General features: G+C 35.7%; 2 protein-coding genes across 3 annotated transcripts in view; one reads left to right on the top strand and one right to left on the bottom strand.

The window, feature by feature from the left end:
- The window catches only part of LOC120432493 (tachykinin-like peptides receptor 86C), a 173,948-nt gene extending 160,561 nt beyond the window's left edge, over window positions 1-13,387 (top strand). The window contains exon 10 of the mRNA XM_039597707.2: window positions 11,851-13,387. Coding sequence (XP_039453641.1) covers window positions 11,851-12,317 — 467 coding nt within the window. The 3' untranslated portion in view covers window positions 12,318-13,387. The remainder of the gene's footprint in view (window positions 1-11,850) is intronic.
- The window catches only part of LOC120432526 (synaptic vesicle glycoprotein 2B-like), a 96,814-nt gene that overhangs the window by 51,495 nt on the left and 25,368 nt on the right, over window positions 1-19,951 (bottom strand). The gene's annotated exons all lie outside the window — the stretch shown is intronic.

Genomic DNA, 19,951 nt, shown 5'->3' with positions numbered 1-19,951 from the left:
TATATGTGCTAATTTTGAGCTAAATTGGTTAAGGTTTAAGGGTCGCTTTTTATCGTTGAAGTTCATATGGTGAAAATCGCAAAAATGTATGCAGAAAAACATTGCTTCAGTATTTTTCTGCCAGTAGGTGCGTGTCGCGCCCAAAATTGACCAAGTGTGATATCCTTGTAGGAAATTCAATTCCCTACAACTTTGCCGAAGGGTGCAAAACGATCCAAGTTGATCCTGGTCTTTGGAAATTAAATTTCCTAAGAGAATCTCATATTAGGGCAATTTTGGGCGAAATTGAAATCATGATTTCAATAATGCCATAACCATTTAAAAAGCTTTAAACGTAAACAATTAGGACACTGACTACGATATACACTTGTGTGACAACCCCATTCTGATCAAACAAAAATATCCCGTGGTGTTAAGCAGCCATTGTTGACTCATTACTTATTCACAGCAGGTGGAAATGATTTTTGGCTTTCATCAAATTTGACGCCTGAACAGATCGGAAGCAGTACACAATGCCATGGTAAATACTGATAATTGTTCAAGTTCTCTGTTTGGTGTTCTAGAAAGGATGGACTTTTGAATGAGCAGCAAGTTTAATACAGCTTTTAACTGAACAATTTTGGTGTTGAAAATAACTTTTTCAAAAATTGTATTTGTCTGCTCTACAACGACGCAATTTCCAAAAACACGACATTATACATAACATGATTGTTTTTGGTCTTAATGAAAAATTAAATATCGAGGTTATTGCAGACGCGAAAGTTGTATCAATGACATTTTCCAACAATTTTATACTACGCAGCTGAGCAGTTGAGCAGTTCTCTCAGATTTCGGTCATTCGATTTTAATTGTATTTATTAATCTGACTGAAACTTTTTTGGTGCCTTCGATATGCCCAAAGAAGAAATTTTGCATCATTATTTTGTCCATATAATTTTCCATACAAATTTGGCAGCTGTCCATACAAAAATTATGTATAAAAATTCAAAAATTTGTATCTTTTGAAGGATTTTTTGATCGATTTGGTGTCTTCGGTAAAGTTATAGGTATGGATAAGGACTATGCTGAAAAAATGATACACGGTAAAAAAAAATGTAATTTTTTATTTACCTTTTTGACATTAAAACTTGATTTGCAAAAAAACGCTATTTTTATTTTTTGATATGTTTTAGAGGACATCAAATGCCAACTTTTCAGAAATTTCCAGGTTGTGCAAAAAATCTTTGAGCGAGTTATGAATTTTTGAATCAATACTGATTTTTTCAAAAAATCAAAAAATTGGTTGTAAAAATTTTTCTACTTCATTTTTCGATGTTAAATCAAATTTGCAATCAAAAAGTACTTTAGTAAAATTTTGATAAAGTGCACCGTTTTCAAGTTAAATCCATTTTTAGGTGACTTTTTTTGAAAATAGTCGAAGTTTTTTTTTTTTAATTAGTGCGCATGTTTGCCCACTTTGGAAAAAAATATTTTTGAAGAGCTGAGAACATTCTCTATATTTTGCACTTTTGAACTTTGTTGATAAGACCCTTAGTTGCTGAGATATTGCCATGCAAAGGTTTAAAATCAGGAAAATTGATGTTTTCTAAGTCCCGCCCAAACAACACACCATTTTCTAATGTCGATATCTCAGCAACTATAGGTCCAATTTTCAATGTCAAAATATGAAAAATTCGTGAAATTTTCTGATATTTTCGAAAAAAAATTCCATTTTTTTTAAACCAAGATTTATAATTCAAAAGGGCCAAACATTCAACATTACGCCCTTTTAAAATGTTAGTCTTGGTTTAAAAATTAAATTTGTGAACATGCGAAAAAAGACATATTTTCAATAATTTGCAGTCTGAAAAGATGATTAGGTAAAAATTTTGTGTCAAAGGGAGTTTAACGTAAAATTGGACGCCTGATTTGATGGCTTATTCAAAATTCCGAAAAACCTATACTTCATCGAAAAAAAAAACACAAAAAAGTTTTAAAAAATCTGCAGTTTGTTGTTACTTACCTGTAATTTTTTTGAACATGTCATTTTATGGCAATTGTTATGTACTTTTTGAATCTTTATTAACTCAGAAGGGCCATTTTTCATCTAGAATAAAATCTATCATTTTAAAATTTCGTGTTTTTGCTAACTTTGCAGGGTTATTTTTTAATGTGTAACAATGTTCTAGAAAGATGAAGAGCAGACAATGACAAAAATGTTGATATGTAAACAAAAGGGGTTTTCTACATCCAGAGTTATCGTGATTTTACAAAACAAAAGTTTTGAAATAGTAGTTTATGCAACAAGTTGCAAAAAGAGGATTTTTTCAGCTCGAGTCGTACATTTTTCCAACGAGGTTCACCGAATTGGATAAATACAAAGAGTGCTGAAAAAACCAAGTTTTGGAACGAGTTCCATACAACATTTTTTGCAATCCCAAAAAACACGCACTGAGTGAAATTTTATGCCAAATTTTCATTTTTTTTGTCAATAAATCGTTTAAATCAAAAAAATGTTGAAAAGTGTTACTTTTCAAAACAAGTGCTGAAAAGTTCAACTTTTCAGCACCCATTTGAGTGCTGAAAAGTAGAACTTTTCAGCATTTATTTTAAAAAGTGTTGCTGTTCGATTCTGTTATTTTTGGTACAGAAAAGTAGGCTATTTCGTCGTTCAAGAATGACAGGAAAAGTAAGTAGTTTCACGACGGAATTGCAAAAACTTTTGCGTTTTTCTTTGTTTCGTCATTCGTGTCTGTCGCGGGTAACGATAAACTGTCATGATCGACACAACCTGGGTGCTGAATAGTGGTTCGCAAAACGGCCTCAATTTGGAACTGTCAAAGTGGAACCAAGTTGATGGTTGAAAGTTGAAGGCGAGATCGTAATTTTTTAAAATTATAATTGGAAGTTGTTTATGGAGTCGATGCGGTTGATCCATCCAGAAGCTGTCTTTATTATTTGATTCCGTTTGAATACCTGGTTAAGTAAAAAATATTCTCTGTTTGTTGGATCAGCTTCGCTAGAATAAGCGATATTTTTCCCTGGACCAGGAAGAGCTCCAGGAATCAGCCAGAGAATTTATCTGCGACATCGCAGAATGAAACTCTCGCGCAGTTTTTCGTCACCCGTTAAAAAAAATCTCTTCCAGCAATAAATGTCAAAAAGTAGAAAAAATAAAACACATACTACTGATTATAAAACAGTATGAAAAAAGTCATGCTTGTGCTTGAACAGTCTCCTATTTTGTAGATGTAAACAAAGTGGGATGATTCGAAAATCACGTTACGCATTTTCTCTATTCATCACCCAGGACACAACCAACTTTTCAAAAAAAAAAAAAAAGTTCAAGATGGTATGTCAGAGACATAACCGAAAGACATAGGACCAAACAATTTTAATGAGATTGTTGATGTTTTTAGATTGCTAGTGAAATTTAGAATAAGATTATTTTATTTTGTTTCATAGATTTTTCGGCAAAATTGTCATAAATGTACCCCAAGGTGAACCTTCCATGAGGGCGCCGGCTACTCAAGGTCCCCCCGGGCCCCGGGGAACCTGCTTCGAGGGCACTGGCCACTCCAGGTTTTGGCCACCACCGTCGAAATGGCCATTTCCATGTTCAGTATCAAACACCATGAATTTTGATACCCATATTGCCAAAACTCATATGGTTCTGTAGAAGGCCCTCCGGGCCCCGGGGGAACCTGCTTTGAGATCACCGGCCACTCCAGGTTGTGGCCACTACTGTCCAAATGGCCATTTTCATGTTCAGTATCAAGAACCATGAATTTTGATACCCATATTGCCAAAACTCGTATGGTTCTGTAGAACCCTTCGGGCTCCGGGGGAACTTACTTTGAGATCACTGGCCACTTCAGGTTGTGGCCACTACTGTCGAAATTGCCATTTTCAAAAACCATGCATTTTGATACCCATATTGCCACAACTCGTAAGGTTCTTTAAGGGACTATCCATAAACCACGTGGACACTTTTTTGGGAATTTCAACCCCCCCCCCCCCCTTCGTGGACAATTGCCCATACAAAAAAAAATCTTTTTTGTATGGAGCGTGGACAATCGCTACCGCCCCCCCCCCCCTGAAGTGTCCACGTGGTTTATGGATGGTCCCTTAAAAGTTCCCCCAGGCCCCGGGGGAACCTGCTTCGAGGGCACCGGCCACTCCAGTTTTTGGCCACCACTGTCGAAATGGCCATTTTCATATTCAGTATCAAAATCCTCGAATTTTGATACCCATATTGCCACAACTCGTATGGTTCTGTAAGTGTCACCCCGGGCCCCGGGGGAACCTTCTGTGAGGGCACCGGCCACTCCAGGATTTGGCCACCACTGTCAAGATGGCCATTTTTCATGAGAACCGCCACATCATGGCGACTTCCACCGGTCCGCTTGGTACGGCTTCGTATGAAATTTCCTCCTTCTTCTGTTGGTGGTTCTTCTTCTGGTTGCTGGTCCTCTTCTTCTATTGGCTGCTGCTGCTGCTGCTGCTCCGCGCCGGCCTGATGTACCCCGTTTGAGAGCTCGTTCCAGTGTGACTTGCTTTTGCGAAATTTTCTTCTTAAATAGCGGCAGAGCCGGAGAACAGCACAAAAGGGGCGCTCTGATTGGTCATCTGCCCGATTTGAACTGAAAAATGGCTCATTTTGATAGCATGTTTTAAGCGCTTTAACTATGTTTAGTCAAAATTATTATGTAATAAAACGATAGCTTAAGTCTTCCTCTTTCGACTGGTGATTGAATCTTCTTGATTAATCGATTGGGGGAAAAGATATAAGCGTTTGAAATATGTAAATTTTTTTCGCACGCTTGTGACGGTTTGGATCGAATTTCTGAACTGGCCCCCCAATATAGTAAGTAGAGACATAGTCCTATGTCAAAATCGTAAAATCACGATAATTCATGATGATTACAAGCAAACCCCTTACGTTTATATTTAAAAAAAAATCGAAATTGTCTGCTCTCTGCGTTTTAAAAACTCTGTTTTATTATTTTTCGATAAAAAATACGTTTTTTTTCGGAATTTAGAGTACGTCATCAAATCGTATGTCCAATTTTACATACAAGTTTATTCATCACCTTTTCAGGATGCAAATTATTGAAAAACATGTCTTTTTCGCATGTCCAAAAATGGAAAGGGTCGTACTGCCCCTTCATCACGAGATATTAAAAAATGGACGGACAAAAGGGGTAACAAAGTTTCACGCAAATCGAAGAGGTGTCGTCAAATCAAAAATTCCTTCAGGCATTTGAAAATGATTGATGGCTTGATCGTAACCGACTAAATGTGGCATACTTTACAAACCTGTGTTGATAAATTAAGCTTAATTGCTGATACGGAGATTAAGTATTCTCTTTACATAAGCTGCTATGACAAACAGAATCATACACTAATTACTGCTCGGCGATGTAACCAGATCATTCGTTGGCATGAATTCTGTTACTAGACAAAAGCCATGGTTTCGTTTGAATAATCACCAGGCTTTTTCGTTTTATTTGCCAGAGCAAGAGCGTCGTACTGAGGTATTTATACTGAGCAACGTAAACGACGCACTCAAAATGCAGTTTAAATTTTCCTATGGTTGCGTTGCGTACGTCGTTTTGTTATGTTTCGATTGTTCAGGACGGAAGATAATGTTCCCTATGAATGGTGTGCTTCATTCCAATTAGATGAGAAATTTCTGGTACTCGTTTCTAAATTGTAAATAGTATAATACTCTGTTATTGACTTTAGTTACCACATTTAAAGTGGATGGAAACAAATGTTTTTGAATCGTTATGAATACTAAAAGGCATAAATAGGCAATTTTTACGTACACACTATTTAACGAGTTATGTCTACCAAATTCAATCAGAAAGTTCAAAGCAACTCAGATAAAGACACGGACATTGAAATTCATCCGCAAACACGAACCTCAAAATATATTCCTTATTCATAGTCCAATAGAGCTGCGTGTAAACGTCCCCCTTGCCCTCATGGGGATTTCATCCTTCCCGAAAAACCGGCCCGTTTTGACTTCATGACGAGGGGGTCAGCTTTCTAATTAATGGCCGGCTGGTGGTCCCGCCGGGTTTCAACACCTTTCCCGTCGGTACTGTGCGTTGCGCGTATGTTCTAGCCTGCTCCCAGCAGTGAACCCTACTTGAAAATGAAGGCAGCCCACGACGACCCTGCCGAGCTTTCCGGGAAGATTAGACACTTGTGTGTGCGGAAATGAATAAAAGATCCCTTTGAACTCGGCCGGATTTCGTAAATTTAGCCCAAGTGTTTACTCCGCCGTTGACGGTTGGTTAGCACTTTATAAAAGGCTTTACTTGGGGGCTCCCATCCCACATATGTGTCCGGAGCATAACTGAGAAGCTTTGAGTAGGGTTGTTTGTAAATTGTTGGATGACCAGTGACGTAATTTGTTCCATGTTAGTGTCACGAATATTCTCTTACTGAAAACAGAGATTAAAATTGAATTAAAATAAAAAAAATAAAAAAGTCATCGGCAGGCTGAATTTCCTGTCAATAATTACCAACTTTTCCCCGAATAGTCGAATTGGGTTTCCCACTCAATTTCTGCCTCCCGGGAGCGATAGATATCTATCGGACAAAAAAAGGGTATACTGAATCGACCGGGCCTCCCCTAAGATTTAGGGCATAACAATCGGAAACAGACGTCGTAAAATACTCTATTTGGGGTCGAATATATTCACCACACACTGAATAGCTTTTGCTGGCGTGTGGTGTTTTATTATCTTGCCCTAAACGGGAAACATTTTCGCCCGGAATTGTCCCATAAAATAGTGCCGACTTTGGGAATGATATTCATGTAAAATAGAACATTTCCAGGGTAATTAAAATGTGTGCGTCGAAAATTGCTTCCCTTACATTTTTCCCCCATGAATCATCATCACAAAACTTTATCTCAGTTAGAGTACCAACCGAACCCCGAAAAAGTCCAATCAATTCCATCGATGAGATAAATAATGGTGTCTTAGTTGATTGCACCCCAACCATCTGCCCACACGGGAGCCATCAATAACTTTCGGTGAACCCGATTCGATTTGTTATGAGATGCTTCATTTAGTGTGTAGCAGCGACGGTCCGTATTCGTATCTGTACGCAATAAGCCGAATCTTGTTCATTACCAACTGCCCGAGCAGACGGAAAAAACGTGGGAATAACATTTTTTGATAAATCGTCGCCATCGTGCTAACTTGTCGTACTTGCATTTTGGGCCAAATTGAGTTAAGAACGCCATTTTGTGCAGCTCACAATGCCTCACCTTTTGACCTTCACAGATCCCCAAAATTCGATTTCAATCCTGAGATATTCACCAAAAACCGAAAAAACTCCGTGCATTTTTGTCTCTTTACATATGGAAGTAGTTTCAATCTTATCGTGCTATCTTGTCACTCCCTGAAAATTGATGTAAGTGTGACAATTGGCCAAAGGGATTTTAGGTCAGGATGCGTTTGACGCACGTACAAGATAGACTACCGTAAACATTTGTAATTATAACTCCCCGGGCAGACGGTAATAACAAAATTAATAATATTTCAATAACAAATCCTGTTAAAATAACAAAAAGTTTTATTATTTTATCCTCAAGTTCAACTTCAAGAAGAAAAAATAATAACAGTTTCTGATAACATAACAAAATTTGTTATTGAAGTGATATTATATTGAAAATGTTTAATAACACGCAAATAAGAGGAAATGTTATACATTTCAAAAACTCTCCTAATAACAAAATTTGTTGTTCGTTCGGTACACTGACTTAGAAATAAAATTACCATAAATCGCACAAATGGAAAAGTTTCTAAGTGTCCATAACACAATCTGTTATAATTTTTTCTGTTGTTAAATATGTTTAGATCTTTGGGATAATTTTGTCTAATTTCGTCTAGGTCATTATTTTGGCCATGAAATGGGGTCCTTAAGCTAAAATTATTCTAAAAAACAGAAATTTTGAAAGTTGATTTTTTTAATTATTAGATATACCCCCTTCCGGGCAGACGGTAATAACAAAATTAATAATATTTCAATAACAAATCCTGTTAAAATAACAAAAAGTGTAATAATTTTATCCTGAAGTTCAACTTCAAGAAAAAAAAATTATAACAGTTTCTGATAACATAACAAAATTTGTTATTGAAGTGATATTATATTGAAAATGTTTAATAACACGCTAATAAGAGGAATTGTTATACATTTCAAAAACTCTCCTAAAACAAAATTTGTTATTCGTTCGGTATACTGAATTAGAAATAAAATTACCATAAATCGCACAAATGGAAAAGGTTCTAAGTGTCCATAACACAATCTGTTATTAATTTTTCTTTTGTTTAATATGTTTACATCTTTGAGATAATTTTGTCTAATTTCGTCGGGGTCATTATTTTGGCCATGAAATGGGGTCCTTAAGCTAAAATTATTCTAGAAAGTTGAAATTTTGGAAGTTGATTTTTTAAATTATTTGATATACCCCCTAATAGCGTGGTTCATGGATATATGAAAAAGACAAAAGTGTTCCATTTCGTTTGCATCAACCGGAATTTCAATGTTCTATGACCCCAGAAGCTAGCCTGAAAATTTGAGCTCATTTGGTAAGGTTTAGTTGCTCCAGTTTTGATCTGAAGTTAGTATGGAACTTGATTCAATTTTATATGGAGAATTGTAACTTTTTACATGTTCTTATAGAAAATTTCCCAAAACCCTATCAAATTTTCCTATTCATAGGTTTCTTATAGGTTTTGATCCGGGGAACAACTTTGTAGAACATCGCAAAGTGCTAAGAATTGATCCTGGAAAGATACAGGATGTTTTTTAGAGTTTACTTTTTTCGGCAAAATTTCAAAATATGCTAAAAAAATTAATCTGTATCTTTTCGGGATCATTTCCTAGCGCTTTGCGATGTTCTACAAAGTTGTTCCCCGAATCAAAACCTATAAGAAAACTCTTACATGATAAAGTTTTATCGGGTTGAGGAAAACTTTCTAGAAGAAGAGTTAAAAAGTGAAAAATAAATCAATTAAATTTATTGAAATTCCATTCTAACTTCATATCAAAACTGGAGCAACTAAACCATAACCAAATGAGCTCATATTTTCAGGCTAGCTTCTGGGGTCATAGAACTTTGAAATTCCGGTTGATGCAAACGAAATTGAACACTTTTGTCTTTTTCATATATCCGTGAACCACGCTACCCCCTAAGGGACTTTGCTAAAATTGGTTAGAACTATGGGATAATTTTGACCAATTTCGTCGGGGTCATTATTTTGGCCATGAAATGGGGTCCTTAAGCTAAAATTATTCCAAAAAGTTGAAATTTTGAAAATTGTTTTTTTTTATTATTTGATATACCCCCTAAAGGACTTTGTTTAAAATGGTTAGAACTATGGGATAATTTTGACCAATTTCATCGGAGTCATTATTTTGGTCATGAAATGGGGTCCTTAAGGTAAAATTATTCTAAAAAGTTGAAATTTTGAAAGCTGATTTTTTAAATTATTTGATATACCCCCTTAGGGATTTTACTAAAATTGGCTAGAACTATGAAATAATTTTGACCAATTTCATCGGGGTCATTTATGTCCAAGGGAATGATGGAAAGAGTGGAATCACAAATTCGTATAAATAATTTCAAGATTTTTCAGGTGTAAACCGAAAACGCGATCAAAAATTAAAATGGAAGAATAAGGCTTTTTACTGCTTATTTAATTGTCGGTGTACAGGACGCCGCACTGTTTAATCATTTTCTGACGTACATTCAATTTTGCAGTCCGAACCCAGTCATTGAACTGGAAATTGATTTTTTTTTCAAATTTTCTTTTCTTGATTTGTGTGCACCTACGTCGAAGACCAAGATTGTTTACTTTTTGCTCTTTGGTCTGACAGTCTTGGTCTGACAGATTTGGTCTGTCAGTTTTATCATGGTCTGGTCTAGACGAGGGATAGGACACAGCACCTTCCTGTTTATTTCGCCATGAAATGAGGTTTCAAGCTAAAATTAATCCGATAAAATTAACTTTTGAGAGTTATTTTTTTTAATTTTGTTATATTCCCTAACGGAATTGATTTATTTATTGAGTATTTTTGAAGTGTGATAGCAAAAACTGTTATTATTTTCACAGAGCCAGGAAGTCGGAGCTGACGTTGAAGTTCGAGCTGGAGTGAGACCTCGGAGACTGCATCGGATTCAGCAAATTTTCAGCAACTTTTACTTGGAGTCGGAATCTGTGAAGTCGGGTATTTTTGGAGAGCTGAAGTCGTCGTTGACGTCATATCCTGCATGCAGAGTCAGAGTTGTCTTCAAAGTATGGATTCAATGTCGCTTGAAGGAACCCGACTCTGCAGCCCTGACTAGTACAGAGGAGTTATGGCAACTGCAGGTTTATTTGCAAATTACAAATAAACCAAAACAATAACTTTTTTTGTTATGGAGACATACCAGTTCAATAACATTTTTTGTTATTGTGCTGCTCCACTTCTCCACACAAAATAACACATCATGTTATTCCTTCATGATTCCTTCTGTGTTATTGGTTTGTTATTGCAATAACAACATAATAACAGTATAAGTTATTCTTCGAACAAATCTTTGTTATTGATTTTTGTTATTTTAACAACTAATCCGATCATCCGAATAACATATTTCGATCTTCTGACAATATCAAAAACTGACCTTCCCAAGTTATTTTCGTCTGCTCGGGGAGGAACGATTGTACAAAGAATAAATTGGACATGAAAGATAGTGAAAAATTTGAACGTTGATTTTTTTAATTATTAATGTACTTGTTCTAAAATTTTCTAAGTGCCCATAACCCAGTTTGTTATCTTTTTTTTTTGTATTTTGCAAAATATGGCCAGAACTATTGAAAATTATTGTGAAATTTTGTTAAGGACATTATTTTTGCAATGGAATGTGGTCTTTGTACAGAATTTTTTTTTAATGAGGTAAATATCTAAAGGTTGATATTTTGCCTGATTTCTGATGCATGTAAAACGTAAAATTATTTTTTTTCAAATGTTGAACAATATTTGAAAACCACCAGCCAATGTTTACTGATTTTATCCAGCATACTGCAGCTCTTCCTAATCCAGCGAAAAAAAAAACGCTGATTCTAGCAAAGATGATCCAGTAAACAGAAAAGATTTTCACTAACTGCTCACTACTGCAGCTCTTCCTAATCCAGCGAAAAAAAAAAACGCTAATTCTAGCAAAGATGATCCAGTAAACAGAAAAGATTTTCACTAAACCAGTAAGTTTTCAAACGGAATCAAACAATAAAGACTTCTCCTGGATGGATATAACAGCATCGACTCCATATTTTCTATATTTGGCGCACAGTAAATTGGTTCCAATTTCTCAGTTAAAAATTGAGGCCGTTTTTCGAACCACTCTTCAGCACCCAGGTTAATACTAAGAAATCAATAACAAAATCAGTTATCTACTAGCGCAAAAAAAACATATCTCACCAATACCAAACTGAGTTATCGAGTTTATTTCTTTTCTTTATTTTCGAATATTCTTGTAATAATGTTTGATATCAGAATGAGCTATTTTTCGAACGAATCTCTGTTATTATTTTGTGTTATTATAACAGCTCTAATCTGGGTGTATTAATACCAACTTGTAAATTTGAACTTTTCCAGTTATTTCCACCTCCTTGGGATAGTTCCGGTTTCGGATCTTTAATCAACTGGCGTGGTGGTCCTATTTCCCATTTATGATTAGTATTCAGTTTGTCATTTTTTGTTGAACGACATGTAGAGTCCCACTTAGGTGGCAAAACCCACATAACACACGCACAAATGAAAATTAATTTAATGTTCACATTATTCCCTCCCCCTCTCATCAAACAGACCGTCAACGTTCGCTGTCGGTCCGGTGGCGGCCACAGTTCCACAGCACTGAGGAGTACCGGATGCGGTTGGCCGCACCCCAGCGGAACCACCACCTGTCCAACAGCCACGGGCCGTGCCACCGCACTGTCAGCGTGGTCAACGTGCTGGAAAACAACGGCAAAGCGGCCGGGCTGGACCACTTGAGTGCGGTGGCCGTTGCGGTTGGTGGCGGTGGAATCGATCCTAAATCGACGGCGGCCACCGATATTGGCAGCGAACTGCAGGCGCTGAACTTCCTGCCGAGGAGTCACAATCACAACAATCAGTTCTACCACTCGCACGCCACGTCACATCACTCGTCACACTCGCAGGACTCGCACGTGAGCAGTGGCGGGGGTGGGGTAGGGGTTGGAGGGAAATTTGGCAGCAGCGGCCACGTGGCCAAGGACGGCTCGTCAAGCAGCCACAGCCAGGAGTACTCTTGACACCCGCAGTACGACTAAGTAAAGCTTGAGTCCTCGGCGGTTTGAGGGTGCTTGCAGGAGGAAGGCTCGAGAAAGAGCTTGACAAAGAGGGTGCTTTTAGTCCGTAAGTTGTAGAAGGTAGAGATTTAGGATTAACTAGAAAGTATTTGGTGCAGGATAAGGTTGTACAAACGCAAACTGTGAATATTTATCCATCCTTAGTTAATGGTAAAGTAAGTTTTTGATGCTGTCTTTAAGGTTTGTGAAATGAAAGCTGTAATGAAAAGACACCGTGATATAATGTTTTTTTTTTGTTTTAGCAAAATTACAATTAACAACAAATATATTGGTAATTCTCTACCATCATCTCACACAAAATCGGAAAAAGTTGCCCCGACCCCTCTTCGATTTGCCTGGGTACGACCCCTTTAATTTTTGAACATTCAAAAAAATACATTTTTTCCAATAATTTGCAGCCAAAAAAGGTCAAAGGGACTTTTATGTTAGATTGGACCCCGACTTTATGGCGTCTGTAACAATTTTTGGAACCTGTCATTTTTAATGGGAACTATACGTTTAGATCTCGTGGCGTCTCGTGGCGCAGGGGTAGCGGCTTCGGCTGCCGATCCCGATGATGCTATGAGACGCAGGTTCGCTTCCCGCCTTATCCACTGAGCTTCTATCGGATGGTGAAGTAAAACGTCGGTCCCGGTTTCTCCTGTCTCGTCAGAGGCGCTGGAGCAGAAATCCCACGTTAGAGGAAGGCCATGCCCCGGGGGGCGTAGTGCCAATAGTTTCGTTTTTTTACGTTTAGATCACTTTTTTATTTAGAACATATTTTTTAGTTTTCAAATTTCGTGTTTTTTTTAGAGTGTAACAATGTTCTACGAAGTTGTAGAGCATACAATTACAAAAAATGTTGTATAAAGATAAGAGGTTTGCTTGTAATCATCACGAGTTATCGCGATTTTACGAAAAAAAGTTGGTTGTGTCGATCATGGTCGTTCATCATCCCGAGCATGGGTAAATAACAAGGGAAATGCGCAATAATACCTTTCTCTGGTATCAATACCAAATTTTGGTATTCCTGGACCCTTTAAAATTTGTCTTGAGGATTATGCAAGAGCAAAATGTGGTATCATACCAATTTAAGGTATTGTTTTGATATTGCAAAATTGCAGAATTTGTCAATGGTCGAACACCACATTTTGGTATTCTTTTGGTATTACTGTATTTTATCAAATTCCTCTGAAACTATGGGAAAATTTTGTCCAATTTTGACAAAATAATTAATTTTGCGCTAAAATGATGTCTCAAAGCGAATGCTTTAATTTAAAACCGGAAATTTCAAACTTGATTTTAAACATTTTTGATATACCCCCTACAGAAATGACTTGAAATTGTGGAAAATTTTCTAAGTCAGGATGGCACATTTTGGTATTATTTTGGTATAAAAGTGTTTTATCAAATTCCTTTGAAACTATGGAAAAATTTTGACCAATTTTGACAAAATAATTAATTTTGCGCTAAAATGATGTCTCAAAGCGAATGCTTTCATTGAAAACCGGAAATTTCAAACTTGATTTCAAACATATTTGATATACCCCCTACAGAAATGACTTGAAATTGTGGAAAATTTTCTAAGTCAGGATGGCATGTTTTGGTATTATTTTGGTATTGAAAGGTTTCATCAATTTTCTCTGAAACTATGGGATTTTTTTTACCAATTTGGACAAGATAATAAATTTTTTTTTGAAAAAAAATGTTAAAGCTTGTTTTAACATTTTTTGATATACCCATTACGATTTTTTTTAAATTGTTGAAATTTCTAACCAAATACTTTGAAAAACGAGTCAATCGAAAGATTATTGAATTTTGGTGAATTTCAATCCAGTTTCATTTTAATAACACTTATTTTTCAATCTTGTTATTTTTCAGAAGCTTCAAGAACTTCAAGCACATGCCAGGTTTTATTTTGAGATATTATTTTACCCTTGGAATAACATGGTTTGGTATTGTTGTGCCCTTCTACATACAAGACTTTGGTATGATTTCATGGTATTTTACCATCTATTACTGGGCAACCAAGGGCACATTTTGGTCGCTGTTATTTGCCCAAGTAATACCAAAATTTGGTATTCCCGTGTTATTTACCCCTGCTCGGGATCACCCGCGACAAACAGGGACGACGAAACAAAAAGTAACTTTTTCAAATCTTTTTTTTATGGAAAATCCTAATAAATAGAATAATTTTTCAAAACAAACAAAATGATATGTAATCATATCATATATCTAGAAGAACCACAAGAAGTAGTTTTCAAAATTTGTAATAGTTAGTTTACTTTTATTATGAAAAAATATTTAAACAGGATTATTAAAAAAAAGTTTGAATCCAAAAGCGTACTACATAATCGGATTCTTTGGACAATTTTACACTAATAACAGTTAAAATTAGTTGCTGAAATGCATGTTTTAGAATTCGAATGAAAAATATCTACTGATTATATGAGAACTTTTTTCGGAATTTAATATTTTATACTTTTTATGTTTTTACCCCTCTCGACGTTAGTCAGTGTCGAGGGAAATAAACTTCAAAAAATGTATGCCATGGCCATAAATGTAAAAAAGGGTTAAGTTGAATAGAAGAATATAAAAGTTTGATTGCTGTGTAAATTTGAAAAAAAACTGATCTACAATTAAACTTACGCAAACCTTTGCGAAAACAATCATCAGCTGATCCAGATGTCAGTCCACCATCGACCATCTGTTGATGCAATTCCTGCCAGACACCGAAGTAACAAAGTAAACAGGGGAAAGAGTGACAGACGCAACATTCTGCGATTTTCCGTTGTAGATCAGAGTCACGCAGTTTCCTAAAAAATCAATTGTCATCTAAACTATTCTTTGAAGGTAATAACAAGATTGTCCGTCAGGCCTGGACGCAAACGCTAAATTTTACGCCTGTCATCATAGCCTGCTAGTCTTCGACCATTGAACAAAGCAACTCCTGTAGATTATTCGACTGACATCGAACTGGCACAGCGTTCTGCGTTTACCACTGCGTCGAAGGGACAATCTTGTTCTTAGCTAAAAGCACTATTGACAAAAACTTGCGACGTTACATGTTTTACAAATATAATTCTTGTCAGCTCTCAACATTACGTATGATGGCTTCTTTGAAAATACGTTTGAAAATTAAAATCATTGTTAGTTAGGTTTTAAAATAAGCCTGAAATGCTGTTCGAAATAATATCAATATGTAATGTATTCAGAAAATCATGTGATAAGTTGAAGTTCAATTTGTTCTTATTAAAACGAATAAACAGTGCAGCTTAATCAAAACAAACCAATTCCCGATAACTAAAGGTTTACCAAGGTTGTTGATTGTTAGCATTGAACAAAATCGTCAATGGAAAACGAGCAAGCCAAACACAAACATGGATTAAGTTTGACTGCCGTTAAAAATAACGAATAAAGGCGCAATGTATTTTTATTTTATTTTGAATCAAGCCGAACGGGGAAAGCAAAAACTCCTGATTGCATGTTCAAACAAAGTGTGCATATACATATAAATCGACCCCACGGAAGCATGGGGTTTCTGGTGACCGTGTTGAATATGGTGAAATATTTATAGCATGTTGCAACAGGCGATTAAAACAAAAGTTTTGTTTATATGTAGACGACAGCAACGTTATTATGTGTCAGAATTCTATGAGCGCGTGCAGCAACTGAAAAAAAAAACGGAAAAATATTTTAACGTAGACGTAGTTGTAGTGAAAAATAGAGTTATTTTGTGGAAAATGATAAAAAAAATTATGAAAAAAGTGGAATCAACACATCATGCCAATTCTTCCAAATAAAAAAGAGAGAGATATTTTGGAATAAAAGTTTGCTGAACAAAACTGAAAAACAAGTTTGTATCCGATTTTCTCATGAAAGAAATCCATATAAAACTGCCTATTTAGAACTAATCAACCCTCAGTTTGGATTTTGATTTAATAAAAATGTGAAGTTGCGATGGGCTAAAGAAAGTTTTGACTCTTCAGTTTCAGCTTGCTTAATGTAAAGCAATAGCAATAATATGACCCAACATTGTCTGTCATTACCTCTACGATCCCCACCAAAGTTTGCGCTTGCCAACATCAACAGGCTCGTATTTCAAACTCGTAAAACTAAACTGCTGATACACTGAATCTTGCTCTATCCAGCGGTTAAAATGACAAGGTTCGTGCTGGGAAAACTTCCCAGCTGAAGTTTAACTGAATATTATGGTGCTGCTGCTCAGAGCAATTTTAGCACCAGACTGCGAGCTAATAATGGTGCATAAATGTTTGTCGGTATTGCACAGTGATTTTGGTGCCACGAAGCTTAACTGGAGTTCAAAGTTTTTTTGGCAATGTTTCCAATATTTCACCTCAGGTTAATCTAAAACTCAAAAATCAAACCATCCACTTTAACGACTCCCAAGTCTTTTGTGGACTCTATTACAAGGTTTGGCGAGAGCACCCAAACCACTTTCTATTCCAAGGAACCTTCCACTCCAGGGTTCGAACTGACGACTTTTGGATTGCGAGTCCATTTGCCGCCAGCGATTCCTCCAGAGCAGGCTTGGTTTGGTGTGTTGTTTGTCTTTATAGCAGGGAGAGTACTCGCACACTTGGAATGGCTTAACGGCCTAACAGCCAAAGCCGGGACCGACGTTTTACTGCCCCATCCGATGGAAGGTTGGAGCAGATGGGAATCGAACCCATGATCTTCCGCTTCCAACAGGTAAACCTAAACCACACAGAAATTAATATGGCAGATTTTGTGTCTAAATAAATGTGCAATATTACATCCGGAACTCGTCAATTTTCATCAAATTCACCTTTTTATACAGTTTTTAGGTATAATTACTCAAAAAAGAGGTAATATTCAACCAACCAAAATTTTCCACGTGGATCAAACACGACCTCAAATGATGCAGAAAGCTTAATTTGGTTTAAATAAGCAAGACCGAATTACATAGGGATTGGTGGAATTAAGTGTATCCAATTGCCTAAAATCTGTCACAGCATGCTACATTTAATTTCAAAATTGCTTGATACATTTTTACATTTACGGTGCTTTAAAAAGGAATTTTAAAAATATCAATCTTCAAGAAAATCAGTCGTAAATGAGCAATTCTCTACCAAAACTGACCAAATAAGCTATTTTGTGTCATTGGTTCACCCATACAAGTCTCCATACAATTTTGGCTGCTGTCCATACAAAAATGGTATGTAAATATTCAAACAGCTGTAACTTTTGAGTGAATTTTCTGATCAATTTGGTATCTTCGGCAAAGTTGTAGGTATTGTTGAGGACTTTTGAGAAAAAAATAGGTAAACGGAAAAAAAAATTGCAGATTTTTTTATCAACTTTTTTTTCACTAAAACTCAATTTCCCAAAATACGTATTTTTTGATTTTCGAGATTTTTTGATATGTTTTAGGGGACAAAAATCCGCAACTTTTGAGCCATAGAGAAACATGGTCAAAAAATCTGCCGCCGAGTTATGAATTTTTGAAAAAATAGTGATTTTGGAAAAATCAAAGTTTCATGCAAAAACAAGTTTGACATTATTTTTTGATGCAAAATTTAATTTGAAATCAAAAACAACTCTACAGATTTATTGATAAAGGGCTCCGTTTTCAAGATATAGCCACCGAAAGTTTGATTTTAGCGAAATATTTGCAGTTTTTCAATTTTTTAAAATAGTGACCATGAGTGACCATTTCTAAAAATATTTTTTTTTAAAGGTTCAGAAAATTCGCTATAAAATTGTCTAAGAGACATTGAAGATTGGACCTCGGGTTGCTAAGATAGAGCCGCTTTATGAAAAAGAAGCACGAAAATTGAAGTTTTCTAAGTCTCATCAAAACAACCCACCATTTTCTAGTGACGATATCTCAGCAACTAATGGTCCGATTTTCAATATTAATACACGAAACATTCGTGAAATTTTCCGATCTTTTCGAAAAAAATATTTTGAAGATTTTTGAATCAAGACTAGCATTTTAAATGGGCGTAATTTTCAATGTTTGGCCCTTTTAAATGTTAGTCTTGATATTTCACGAATGTTTCATGTATTAACATTGAAAATCGGACCATTAATTGCTGAGATATCGTCATTAGAAAATGCTGGGTTATTTTGGTGAGACTTAAAAAACTTCAATTTTCGTGCTTCTATTTCATAAAGCGGCTCTATCTCAGCAACCCGAGGTCCAATCTTCAATGTCTCTTAGACAATTTTATAGCGAATTTTCGGAACTTTCAAAAAAAAATATTTTTAGAAATGGTCACTCATGGTCACTATTTTAAAAAATTGAAAAACTGCAAATATTTCGCTAAAATCAAACTTTCGGTGGCTATATCTAGAAAACGGAACCCTTTATCAAAAAATCTGTCAAGTAGTTTTCGATTGCAAATTAAATTTTGTTTTAAAAAATAATGTCAAACTTGTTTTTGCATGAAACTTCGATTTTTTCCAAAAAACACTATTTTTTCAAAAATTCATAACTCGGCGGCAGATTTTTTGACCATGTTTCTCTATGGCTCAAAAGTTGCGGATTTTTGTCCCCTAAAACATATCAAAAAATCTCGAAAATAAAAAAATATGTATTTTGGGAAATTGAGTTTTAGTGAAAAAAAAGTTGATAAAAAATCTGCAAATTTTTTTTTCCGTGTGCCTTTTTTTTCTCAAAAGTCTTCAACAATACCTACCTCAACAATGACCTACAATTGATCAGAAAATTCACTCAAAATTTACAGCTGTTTGAATATTTACATACCATTTTTGTATGGACAGCAGCCAAAATTGTATGGAGACTTGTATGGGTGAACCAATGAAGCAAAATAGAATATTTGGTCATAGGGAAGGCCCCCACAAAGTTTAAGTCAAATAAAAAAATACAAAAAATAAAAATGGTCGAAATCGGCCGATTTCGTAGAGAGTTGCTCAAATCTTAAAGATTTACGACTTTTCCTGGTCTGTGATCCCCAAAATTATATATTTTTGATCAGATTTATTTGATTGAAAACATAAAAATAAATGTCATACAAAGTATTCTCGATAGTTTAGAATCGGTTGAACGAGTTTTCAAGGGAAATAAATTACAGTGGTCTAAATCGAGAGTAAAATTCAAATATCTGAATCTTTTGGTGGAGCGTGTTCCGGCCACTGATCGATATTTGATCAATTTTTGATTCCTGGTGCAAACATGATATTTTTTTAAACGTTAACAGTGATGAACTGGTCTGTGAAATAAAATAAAGTATTTAAAAATAAAAGTATTTAATAAAAATCGTTAAATTAATCACTATTCAGATTTAATTCTTGTTCTGTCAATAAAATTCTAAACGTTATAGTTCTAAACAAGCTCTAAACATTGCATCCATCAAGTCCAGTAGCAGTATACCAAGATGTCTTCTTTCGAGAGCCAGGTGTTTCGCAACCGTTCGTTCCTTTGTAAGAACTCAATTAAGCTTAATAACCTCTCCAGTGAGGCGCACACAGGAACCGAACGGTGCTGGTCCCTAATTTTGCAAATATCCTTCTGCGAGCGGACTTGAAGAACCGTAAAGGCAGGGCACCCCACGTGCAAAGGTAGCCTGTTAATTAGCATATTTCATGCT

The sequence above is a fragment of the Culex pipiens genome, chromosome 1 (assembly GCF_016801865.2).
Source record: "Culex pipiens pallens isolate TS chromosome 1, TS_CPP_V2, whole genome shotgun sequence".
NCBI classification, from domain to species: Eukaryota; Metazoa; Arthropoda; class Insecta; order Diptera; family Culicidae; genus Culex; species Culex pipiens.
The sequence above is the reverse complement of the archived record's forward strand: the minus strand, read 5'-3'. Positions and strand labels throughout refer to the sequence as shown.